We start from the raw sequence: 12,924 nt of genomic DNA on the forward strand, positions 1-12,924 counted from the left end.
AAATAGTGAGTACTCAACCAGCTCTGATCAGGTAAATAGTGAGTACTCAACCAGCTCTGATCAGGTAAATAGTGAGTACTCAACCAGCTCTGATCAGGTAAATAGTGAGTACTCAACCAGCTCTGATCAGGTAAATAGTGAGTACTCAACCAGCTCTGATCAGGTAAATAGTGAGTACTCAACCAGCTCTGATCAGGTAAATAGTGAGTACTCAACCAGCTCTGATCAGGTAAATAGTGAGTACTCAACCAGCTCTGATCAGGTAAATAGTGAGTACTCAACCAGCTCTGATCAGGTAAATAGTGAGTACTCAACCAGCTCTGATCAGGTAAATAGTGAGTACTCAACCAGCTCTGATCAGGTAAATAGTGAGTACTCAACCAGCTCTGATCAGGTAAATAGTGAGTACTCAACCAGCTCTGATCAGGTAAATAGTGAGTACTCAACCAGCTCTGATCAGGTAAATAGTGAGTACTCAACCAGCTCTGATCAGGTAAATAGTGAGTACTCAACCAGCTCTGATCAGGTAAATAGTGAGTACTCAACCAGCTCTGATCAGGTAAATAGTGAGTACTCAACCAGCTCTGATCAGGTAAATAGTGAGTACTCAACCAGCTCTGATCAGGTAAATAGTGAGTACTCAACCAGCTCTGATCAGGTAAATAGTGAGTACTCAACCAGCTCTGATCAGGTAAATAGTGAGTACTCAACCAGCTCTGATCAGGTAAATAGTGAGTACTCAACCAGCTCTGATCAGGTAAATAGTGAGTACTCAACCAGCTCTGATCAGGTAAATAGTGAGTACTCAACCAGCTCTGATCAGGTAAATAGTGAGTACTCAACCAGCTCTGATCAGGTAAATAGTGAGTACTCAACCAGCTCTGATCAGGTAAATAGTGAGTACTCAACCAGCTCTGATCAGGTAAATAGTGAGTACTCAACCAGCTCTGATCAGGTAAATAGTGAGTACTCAACCAGCTCTGATCAGGTAAATAGTGAGTACTCAACCAGCTCTGATCAGGTAAATAGTGAGTACTCAACCAGCTCTGATCAGGTAAATAGTGAGTACTCAACCAGCTCTGATCAGGTAAATAGTGAGTACTCAACCAGCTCTGATCAGGTAAATAGTGAGTACTCAACCAGCTCTGATCAGGTAAATAGTGAGTACTCAACCAGCTCTGATCAGGTAAATAGTGAGTACTCAACCAGCTCTGATCAGGTAAATAGTGAGTACTCAACCAGCTCTGATCAGGTAAATAGTGAGTACTCAACCAGCTCTGATCAGGTAAATAGTGAGTACTCAACCAGCTCTGATCAGGTAAATAGTGAGTACTCAACCAGCTCTGATCAGGTAAATAGTGAGTACTCAACCAGCTCTGATCAGGTAAATAGTGAGTACTCAACCAGCTCTGATCAGGTAAATAGTGAGTACTCAACCAGCTCTGATCAGGTAAATAGTGAGTACTCAACCAGCTCTGATCAGGTAAATAGTGAGTACTCAACCAGCTCTGATCAGGTAAATAGTGAGTACTCAACCAGCTCTGATCAGGTAAATAGTGAGTACTCAACCAGCTCTGATCAGGTAAATAGTGAGTACTCAACCAGCTCTGATCAGGTAAATAGTGAGTACTCAACCAGCTCTGATCAGGTAAATAGTGAGTACTCAACCAGCTCTGATCAGGTAAATAGTGAGTACTCAACCAGCTCTGATCAGGTAAATAGTGAGTACTCAACCAGCTCTGATCAGGTAAATAGTGAGTACTCAACCAGCTCTGATCAGGTAAATAGTGAGTACTCAACCAGCTCTGATCAGGTAAATAGTGAGTACTCAACCAGCTCTGATCAGGTAAATAGTGAGTACTCAACCAGCTCTGATCAGGTAAATAGTGAGTACTCAACCAGCTCTGATCAGGTAAATAGTGAGTACTCAACCAGCTCTGATCAGGTAAATAGTGAGTACTCAACCAGCTCTGATCAGGTAAATAGTGAGTACTCAACCAGCTCTGATCAGGTAAATAGTGAGTACTCAACCAGCTCTGATCAGGTAAATAGTGAGTACTCAACCAGCTCTGATCAGGTAAATAGTGAGTACTCAACCAGCTCTGATCAGGTAAATAGTGAGTACTCAACCAGCTCTGATCAGGTAAATAGTGAGTACTCAACCAGCTCTGATCAGGTAAATAGTGAGTACTCAACCAGCTCTGATCAGGTAAATAGTGAGTACTCAACCAGCTCTGATCAGGTAAATAGTGAGTACTCAACCAGCTCTGATCAGGTAAATAGTGAGTACTCAACCAGCTCTGATCAGGTAAATAGTGAGTACTCAACCAGCTCTGATCAGGTAAATAGTGAGTACTCAACCAGCTCTGATCAGGTAAATAGTGAGTACTCAACCAGCTCTGATCAGGTAAATAGTGAGTACTCAACCAGCTCTGATCAGGTAAATAGTGAGTACTCAACCAGCTCTGATCAGGTAAATAGTGAGTACTCAACCAGCTCTGATCAGGTAAATAGTGAGTACTCAACCAGCTCTGATCAGGTAAATAGTGAGTACTCAACCAGCTCTGATCAGGTAAATAGTGAGTACTCAACCAGCTCTGATCAGGTAAATAGTGAGTACTCAACCAGCTCTGATCAGGTAAATAGTGAGTACTCAACCAGCTCTGATCAGGTAAATAGTGAGTACTCAACCAGCTCTGATCAGGTAAATAGTGAGTACTCAACCAGCTCTGATCAGGTAAATAGTGAGTACTCAACCAGCTCTGATCAGGTAAATAGTGAGTACTCAACCAGCTCTGATCAGGTAAATAGTGAGTACTCAACCAGCTCTGATCAGGTAAATAGTGAGTACTCAACCAGCTCTGATCAGGTAAATAGTGAGTACTCAACCAGCTCTGATCAGGTAAATAGTGAGTACTCAACCAGCTCTGATCAGGTAAATAGTGAGTACTCAACCAGCTCTGATCAGGTAAATAGTGAGTACTCAACCAGCTCTGATCAGGTAAATAGTGAGTACTCAACCAGCTCTGATCAGGTAAATAGTGAGTACTCAACCAGCTCTGATCAGGTAAATAGTGAGTACTCAACCAGCTCTGATCAGGTAAATAGTGAGTACTCAACCAGCTCTGATCAGGTAAATAGTGAGTACTCAACCAGCTCTGATCAGGTAAATAGTGAGTACTCAACCAGCTCTGATCAGGTAAATAGTGAGTACTCAACCAGCTCTGATCAGGTAAATAGTGAGTACTCAACCAGCTCTGATCAGGTAAATAGTGAGTACTCAACCAGCTCTGATCAGGTAAATAGTGAGTACTCAACCAGCTCTGATCAGGTAAATAGTGAGTACTCAACCAGCTCTGATCAGGTAAATAGTGAGTACTCAACCAGCTCTGATCAGGTAAATAGTGAGTACTCAACCAGCTCTGATCAGGTAAATAGTGAGTACTCAACCAGCTCTGATCAGGTAAATAGTGAGTACTCAACCAGCTCTGATCAGGTAAATAGTGAGTACTCAACCAGCTCTGATCAGGTAAATAGTGAGTACTCAACCAGCTCTGATCAGGTAAATAGTGAGTACTCAACCAGCTCTGATCAGGTAAATAGTGAGTACTCAACCAGCTCTGATCAGGTAAATAGTGAGTACTCAACCAGCTCTGATCAGGTAAATAGTGAGTACTCAACCAGCTCTGATCAGGTAAATAGTGAGTACTCAACCAGCTCTGATCAGGTAAATAGTGAGTACTCAACCAGCTCTGATCAGGTAAATAGTGAGTACTCAACCAGCTCTGATCAGGTAAATAGTGAGTACTCAACCAGCTCTGATCAGGTAAATAGTGAGTACTCAACCAGCTCTGATCAGGTAAATAGTGAGTACTCAACCAGCTCTGATCAGGTAAATAGTGAGTACTCAACCAGCTCTGATCAGGTAAATAGTGAGTACTCAACCAGCTCTGATCAGGTAAATAGTGAGTACTCAACCAGCTCTGATCAGGTAAATAGTGAGTACTCAACCAGCTCTGATCAGGTAAATAGTGAGTACTCAACCAGCTCTGATCAGGTAAATAGTGAGTACTCAACCAGCTCTGATCAGGTAAATAGTGAGTACTCNAGGTAAATAGTGAGTACTCAACCAGCTACGATCAGGTAAATAGTGAGTACTCAACCAGCTACGATCAGGTAAATAGTAAGTACTCAACCAGCTACGATCAGGTAAATAGTGAGTACTATACCAGCTCCGATCAGGTAAATAGTGAGTACTCAACCAGCTATGATGGGGTAAATAGTGAGTACTCAACCAGCTACGATCAGGTAAATAGTGAGTACTCAACCAGCTCCGATCAGGTAAATAGTGAGTACTCAACCAGCTCCCATCAGGTAAATAGTGAGTACTCTACCAGCTATGATGGGGTAAATAGTGAGTACTCAACCAGCTCCGATCAGGTAAATAGTGAGTACTCAACCAGCGCCGATCAGGTAAATAGTAAGTTCTCAACCAGCTACGATCGGGAAAATAGTGAGTACTCAACTAGCTCTGATCAGGTAAATAGTGAGTCCTCTCCCAGCTCCGATCAGGCAAATAGTGAGTACTCTACCGGCTCTGATCGGGTAAATAGTAAGAGTACTCAACCAGCCCCGATCAGGTAAATAGTGAGCACTCAACCAGCTCCAATCAGGTAAATAGTGAGTACTCAACCAGGTCCGATCGGGTAAATAGTAAGTACTCAACCAGCTACGATCGGGTAAATAGTGAGTACTCAACCAGCTCCGATCAGGTAAATAGTGAGTACTCTACCAGGTCCGATCGGGTAAATAGTAAGAGCACTCAACCAGCTATGATGGGGTAAATAGTGAGTACTCTACCAGGTCCGATCGGGTAAATAGTAAATTCGAAAACAGCTACGATCGGGTAAATAGTGAGTACTAAACCAGCTCCAATCAGGTGAATAGTGAGTACTCAACAAGCTCCAATCAGGTAAATAGCGAGGACTCAACCAGCTGCAATCAGGTAAGTAGTGAATACTATACCAACTCTGATCAGGTAAATGGTGAGTACTCAACCAGCTCTGATCAGGTAAATAGGGAGTACTGAACAAGCTCTGATCAGGTAAATAGCGAGGACTCAACCAGCTGCAATCAGGTAAGTAGTGAATACTATACCAACTCTGGTCAGGTAAATAGTGAGTTCTCAACCAGCTCCGATCAGGTAAATAGAGAGTACTCAACCAGCTCCAATCAGATAAATAGTGAGTACTCAACTAGCTCCAATCAGGTAAATAGCGAATACTATACCAACTCTGGTCAGGTAAATAGTGAGTTCTCAACCAGCTCCGATCGGGGAAATAGTGAGTACTCCACCAGCTTCGATCAGGTAAATAGTGAGCACTCAACCAGCTCCGATCGGGTAAATAGTAAGAGCACTCAACCAGCTATGATGGGGTAAATAGTGAGTACTGAACCAGCTCCAATCAGGTGAATAGTGAGTACTCAACAAGCTCCAATCAGGTAAATAGTGAGTTCTCAACCAGCTCCGATCGGGTAAATAGTGAGTACTCTACCAGGTCCGATCGGGTAAATAGTAAGTACGCAACCAGCTACGATCAGGTAAATAGTAAGTACTCAACCAGCTCCGATCGGGTAAATAGTAAGAGTACTCAACCAGCTCCAATCAGGTAAATAGTGAATACTATACCAACTCTGATCAGGTAAATAGTGAGTACTCAACCAGCTCCGATCGGGTAACTATTTACTTGATCGTAGCTGCTTGAAAACTCACTATTTACTCGATCGGAGCTTGTTGAGTAAAGCTGGTTGAGTACCCAACCAGCTACAATCAGGTCAATAGTGAGTACTCAACCTGCTCCGATTGGGTAAATAGTGAGTACTCTACCACAAAACTACAGTCAGTGTGTGATAAGTGGCAAACAATATCCTCCATTCTTAAAAAATACATGTCCACCATTAGGCTCTATGTGGGGAACTGAACTAAAATCTCCTATAAAATTTACCGCAGCAAAAGGATTGCATTAAAAATTTTGATAAAAAAAACCCAGTTAAAATAATATCAAAATTTACAAAATAAAAAGATATTTGGAAATAGTACCGTAAAAACCCATGTTATTTGCGCACTTTTTTTTCTCAGAAATTTAATACCAGAAGTGGGGGGTGCGCAAAATAGATAGGTATAAACAATTTCAACTTTTTTTTCATGAAAAGATCGATGATTCTGGCAGACCGCCATCTTGGACACGAGATAATGTATATAAAGTTGTGAGAAATTTCTCTCTTGGTATATACAGTAGATTTTGGTTAATATCACTTCTCACTTGTCAGAGGAAAACATGATATTAACCAATATGTGATATTAACCAAAACATGATATTCAGCAACATGATATTAAGTGTTAAGTACTGTACAATGTAAAACATGGCACAAATGAAATAATAATAATAATAATTTGAGGTTCTTATATATCGCTTTATCAAAACCTAGTTTTTAGTAGGTCGTCTCAAAGCGGTTCACAAATTATTATCCGTGGTTATAGGGCCTTTGCAACCAGTCAATACCTTTCTCAACAATTCTAGCACTGCCCAACCACATACTCATTTACAGATGAGTAGACTGGAACAAGCGGAGTAATAAGTATCTAGCTCAAAGATACAACACAGTGCCGTGCCGTGACTCGAACCAGCAACCCTTCGGTCATGAGCCTGTCGTTTCTCCCAACTAACATGATAATAAGAAAAGGCAAGCTTTTCATAATGAACTAAAAATCATATTTTTTCTTTTCCCTTTGCAATTTTTTTGTAATTTTTTAAAATCAAAACACAAATATAAAAAAAACTTTTTTCGATTTCATCTGATATTTACAAGAGAGTGAAATTGATGAATAATGAAATATGACAGTGATAGGGCACTTTTGACCAGTAAAATACTGTTTCTGGTATAAAAATGTTACTAGGTAAATATAATGACAATGGGACCTCATAATCAAATCACATATTACCTACATTAATGAATAATCGGAACTACAAACAGATGAATTCAAATGCTTTGAACTTGAATGATTTTGACTCCATGAAAAACTTGACTCCAATTAAAAATATCTTGACTCCATTTCAATAATATGGACTCAATCACCCTGGTAGCTAATTATCTGTTATAGACTTCTATATACTAAACTATACATATTAATTTGAGTTCAAATAAGTCACCAGCTAGATACTCAAGTCTTGTTGACTTGAAAAATAATCCCTTTTTTTGTCAGAGTAAAAAGGTGAAGCTATATGGAGGTTCTAAACCACACGAGACTTAGCAACCACACCAAATAAATACACACCCTGGTACCTAATCCTCACTAAATCACCATCCGTTACTACAAATCAGGGGCTGGGGTGGGGCTAGTGTTTCCAAGGTAACAAACTAAATGAAAACAATTTTGAAAGTTTTTTTCTTACAAAATAGTACATAATGAAGGTAACATCTAGGGAAGAAGGTATGAAGATTGGGTAGTAGATGTTACATAGGGTTACCTGTATGTCTACGACCCTAACACCCATTGAAGTTTGGATAGTAGATGTTACATAGGGTTACCTCTATGTCTACTACCCTAACACCCATTGAAGTTTGGGTAGTAGATGTTACATAGAGTTACCTGTATGTCTACGACCCTAACACCCATTGAAGTTTGGGTAGTAGATGTTACATAGGCTTACCTGTATGTCTACGACCCTAACAGCCCTGCCCCTGTGTAAAATAGAAATATGTCATGCTATAACATGAGAATGACTACTGCACCGTTTTGTTCATTTCTAAGTATTAAAAATTGCCAAAGAAAAGTCTCCTTTCTGCAACTCCCCAACTCATATTACCTTGAAAACTCTAGAAGTGTAGGGGGCACCCATGATCAACTTGGGGAGGAGGCCTCAAATGATTGACCTAATTTACAATCGTATGTCTAGTAATTACTGGTAAAGAGTTTTGGGAGGTAGCTGGGATGGAATGAATTCTATACATAACAGACAGAGCTTCTCGGATACAAATTCTTCAAATAAAGCTGAACCCTGTCCCATAGAAGTTGTCTTAAGGAACTTGAATAACTTTGAGATAAAATAAACATTGAAATAAAAAGGTGTCAATCAATAAAACAAAACCTTGATATTATGCCACCTCGATAACCACTAATATATTATGGCCACTTTTATTTATTCTTAACATTCCTTTATATGTCTCCCCCTATATATGGTCAAACCCCTTTATAATGCCCAAACTTAATTGGCAGGCAAAATGGTGGCAATATTTTGCAAGGCATCATTTACCCTTGATTTCTATTTCTCCCTCGGTTTATCTCAAAACCTCTTTATTATGCCAAAATATGGTTGATCAAATGGAGGCAATGTAACAAGCTTTTAACTATACATTTTACTTTAAATACATCGCAGTAATCATCAATAGGATTAAAAAAGACTTTTTCAAGATAATCATGGTATTTGAGATAAAAGTGTTCATCATAAAAATACTGCTCATATTGTCTACACAAAATCTAGCTGTAGTTGATAAGGACCCGAGCAAGCTGGACACGTGGATTTAGCAGAGACCTTACTGATACAAAACTGTATATATCTAATTCCAAGTTCATAAAATAAACAAACAAATTAAAAAGGTGTTCAAAGGCAGAAAGTTTTTAAAGCTGTTAATATTATTTTCAATGATACAAATTTTACATCTTAAGTATAAAAATATATTGAATAAAATATCTCATCCATTAAAAAGATGGTGAGCTAGCGAGAATAGGGTAACCATGGAAACACAATCGTCACCTCGTCAAACCGGGATCAATCACTACAATACAATCAGGTTCGTGTCGTTCACCTGATAAAATGGGGACAAACACATACGGTACCATACAGTTGTTCCCTTTGTTGTCAAAGTCCTGTTACCTGAACAATCTTTAGACAGTAAAGGACCTCACAAAAGTGTTAAAAAGAAATTTGACACTTCAATATTCTACAAGAATAAATATCTAAATAGATGTCTTTTACAAATACAGTAGAACCTTTTTTACTCCCCCGGACTACAACTGTCCGGAAAAGTCCGGACTGTTATTATGTTAAGACATTTCCAATGATAAATGTTTCAGGTATCCTGAAAATATTATTCCAAATATTTTCCAGGAAACCAAATAACATCGGATTAATGAGATTCTTTTCTAAGTAGAAATGTTAGATATCTAGACTTTGACAGACTTGGGCAACTGTAGATGTCAGTTCGGCTTCAAAACAACAAACCGATCTATATTGCACTGTCTATATAAAATAAGAATATCCTAAAACAGTCTTCATTAGGACTTGTCCTCAGTCGATTCCTCTTCCTCCCGTCCTTTCATAAACAGCAATGGGAACATGCCTAATATACAGCCGATACTGATGCCCACTGCCCGCCCCTGAAGTAAAGAAAGTACATGTATTATTTATACCGATATCTAAGAGTTTGTTTAGAACTCTGGTACAAACACTGAAGAAAATGTTTACCTTTGAATTAATCTGAAGGGTTTTCTGGCTTCACACATTTCATTATTACAAAGCTAAAATTTTCAACTTATTGAAATATATCCAGTTTTTTCTCAATACAAAAGATCAATTTACATTTACCAAAGCAAATCTCATCCTTTGTAAATATTTAAAGGGAGACAACTTGTACATAAATCGCACATTTATGACAAAAGACTCGAAGGCAAATTGAGATTAATAGCAAACAATGCAAGCATACTGAGTATTGCTGAAGCAATACATGTCCCCTACCGGCCCCCGCAATCTATTAAGATGCAACAGTGACCTCAACCTAGATCGGAGGACCTTGAAACTTGAACTTGTCCAATATATTGATTTTTTTTACAATAATGTGAAGTTTGACTAAAATCCATGAAAGAATGAGGCACTAGAGTGCTGACAAAGATTTTCTAAAATAGTAATAGTGACCTTGTCTTGCCCCGATTACCTTGAAATTGTCCAAGATATTTAAATTCTTTACAATAATGTGAAGTTTGATTAAAACCTAGGAAAGAATGAAGGCGCAAGAGTGCTGACAAACTTCTTCAGACAGACAGGGAGGAAAACTTTAGGTATTCTTGTTTTCTTCTCCCTCCCTGCCACCCCCACCCAGTTTCACCGGTAAGGGAATAAAAATACTAAGAAATCTTATTTGTTGATTGTAAAGGTATCTTTACAAGTGTGTGAAGTTTACTAAACAGGCAAGGAAGAATGTTAAATAAAATTTTCTATTTATAGTAACTGTGACCTTGACCATTTGACCTTAAAACTCGAACCTGTCCAACTCAAACTTGTCGAAGATATTTCATTCTTTATGACTGTGTGAAGTTTGATTAAAAACCAAGAAAGAATGAAGACGCTAGAGTGCTGACAAAGTTTTTCTATTTATAGTAATAATGACCTTGACCTTGATTCGATGACCTTGAAACTCGAACTTGTTGAAGATATTTTAATTCTTTACATGTGTGTAGAGTTTGATTAAAATCCATGAAAGAATGAAGGCTCTAGAGTGCTGAGAAACCTCTTCGGACAGACGGACAGACAGACAGACGGACGGACAGACGGACGGACAGACGGACAGACGGAGAGGAAAACTATAGTCCCCCCGGTTTCACCGGTAGGGGACTAATAATAATATTTATTTCCGAAAACAGTCTACCTTTATATGGGCTAATTAATAAGAGGATATAACAGCTGTGATATATCTAGAAATACCTTTCATGTATATACCCGGCCAGCTGTATCATAGCTGTTGACTGGGCAATGTATGAAGAAGTATATATGTAACCCGGAATGAAATTATTGGGGGAGTACGAATTATAAAATGAGTAACTGCCCTTTGAAACAAATGTTATCGAATTATGAAGGCTTGAAAATTTGCTGCAGAGCAGGCCACCTTTCCAAACTGCCTTAATGGAAGGGGGAGGTGTGATTTTCCATGCTCGGAAACATCTGGCAAGTGTTTACTCACATAAATGCCTTATAATAAACAGCCACTATATACCCCTAGGCATCACCTGAAAAGGTAGTGTGGCTGGTTGGTTGGGGAGGGTGGTGGGTCACAAAATATCAGGCACACCAATCTACTGCAAACAGGCTGCTGAAACTGACACTAAACAAAGAATGAGTCACGTGACTGAACTGACCAATCACTGCTGTAGTTGACCACATGGTGTCATGTGACTGTACTGAAAGACTGACCACATAGCTGACCCTTACTGCCTGTGTGCATGTGCGTGATAGGATAGACTTGTCTTAGTTCAAAAACCACACTTATACATAAGTTCCAATGTATTTAACAAAAGACTCGAAGGCAGATTGAGATTAATAGCAAATTATAATATTTATTTCCAAAAATATTCTACCTTTATATGGGCTAAGAGGATATCACAGCTGTGAAACTACTAATAATACCTTTCATGTATATACCCGGCCAGCTGTATCATAGCTGTTGACCGGGCAATGTATGAAAGAGCATATATGTAACCCGGAATGAAATTTTTTTGGGGATTATACGAATTACAAAATGAGTAACTGGCCAAACTGTGTGAGTTAGAATATAGCCTCAATGACAATCATTGTGACGTTCTACATGGACACTGACCATATTAGATACACTTACCATATTAGATACACTTACCATATTAGATGCCCATCTTGTTTGCTTCATGTCCACCTGTTCAGGTAGGAGGGCCGGCGACCTTACTCCAAATTTACTGAACACATACTCCACATAATGGGCAGTCCTGGTAACACATAAACACTTGACACTTTATCTTAACGTTACCAACTGTACAAGGAAACAGACATTTATCAATAATCAACTTTAAATGTTACTTTTAGGAGCTGTTCATTATAGACAGGTTGACTGTGAAATGTTACTTTTAACAGCTGTTGACTATAGACAGGTTGACTGTGAAATGTTACTTTTAACAGCTGTTGATTATAGACAGGTTGTCGGTGTAATGTTACTTTTAACAGCTGTTGATTATAGACAGGTTGTCTGTGAAATGTTACTTTTAACAGCTGTTGATTAAAAACAGGTTGTCTGTGTAATGTTACTTTTAGGAGCTGCTGATTATAGACAGGTTGTCTGTGTAATGTTACTTTTAACAGCTGTTGATTATAGACAGGTTGTCTGTGTAATGTTACTTTTAGGAGCTGTTGATTATAGACAGGTTGTCTGTGTAATGTTACTTTTAGGAGCTGTTCATTATAGACAGGTTGTCTGTGCAATGTTACTTTTAGGAGCTGTTGATTATAGACAGGTTGTCTGTGTAATGTTACTTTTAGGAGCTGTTGATTATAGGCAGGTTGTCTGTGTAATGTTACTTTTAGTAGCTGTTCATTATAGACAGGTTGTCTGTGTAATGTTACTTTTAACAGCTGTTGATTATTACCGAGTCAGAGCTGATATACACATGGCCATATCGAGTCAGAGCTGATATACACATGGCCATACCGAGTCAGAGCTGATATACACATGGCCATACCGAGTCAGAGCTGATATACACATGGCCATACCGAGTCAGAGCTGATATACACATGGCCATACCGAGTCAGAGCTGATATACACATGGCCATACCGAGTCAGAGCTGATATACACATGGCCATACCGAGTCAGAGCTGATATACACATGGCCATACCGAGTCAGAGCTGATATACACATGGCCATACCGAGTCAGAGCTGATATACACATGGCCATACCGAGTCAGAGCTGATATACACATGGCCATACCGAGTCAGAGCTGATATACACATGGCCATACCGAGTCAGAGCTGATATACACATGGCCATACCGAGTCAGAGCTGATATACACATGGCCATACCGAGTCAGAGCTGACATACACATGGCCATACCGAGTCAGAGCTGA

The 12,924-nt window shown here is 39.3% G+C and overlaps 1 protein-coding gene across 1 annotated transcript in view; it reads right to left on the bottom strand.

The window, feature by feature from the left end:
* Nucleotides 1-7,737: 7,737 nt before the first annotated feature.
* The window catches only part of LOC110456285 (transmembrane protein 65-like), a gene marked incomplete at its 5' end in the record, with an annotated part of 27,787 nt that continues 22,600 nt past the window's right edge, over nucleotides 7,738-12,924 (bottom strand). The window contains 2 exons of the mRNA XM_021506922.1: nucleotides 7,738-9,439; nucleotides 11,686-11,791. Coding sequence (XP_021362597.1) covers nucleotides 9,338-9,439; nucleotides 11,686-11,791 — 208 coding nt within the window. The remainder of the gene's footprint in view (nucleotides 9,440-11,685; nucleotides 11,792-12,924) is intronic.

The sequence above is a fragment of the Mizuhopecten yessoensis genome, unplaced genomic scaffold, assembly GCF_002113885.1.
Source record: "Mizuhopecten yessoensis strain PY_sf001 unplaced genomic scaffold, ASM211388v2 scaffold8625, whole genome shotgun sequence".
NCBI classification, from domain to species: Eukaryota; Metazoa; Mollusca; class Bivalvia; order Pectinida; family Pectinidae; genus Mizuhopecten; species Mizuhopecten yessoensis.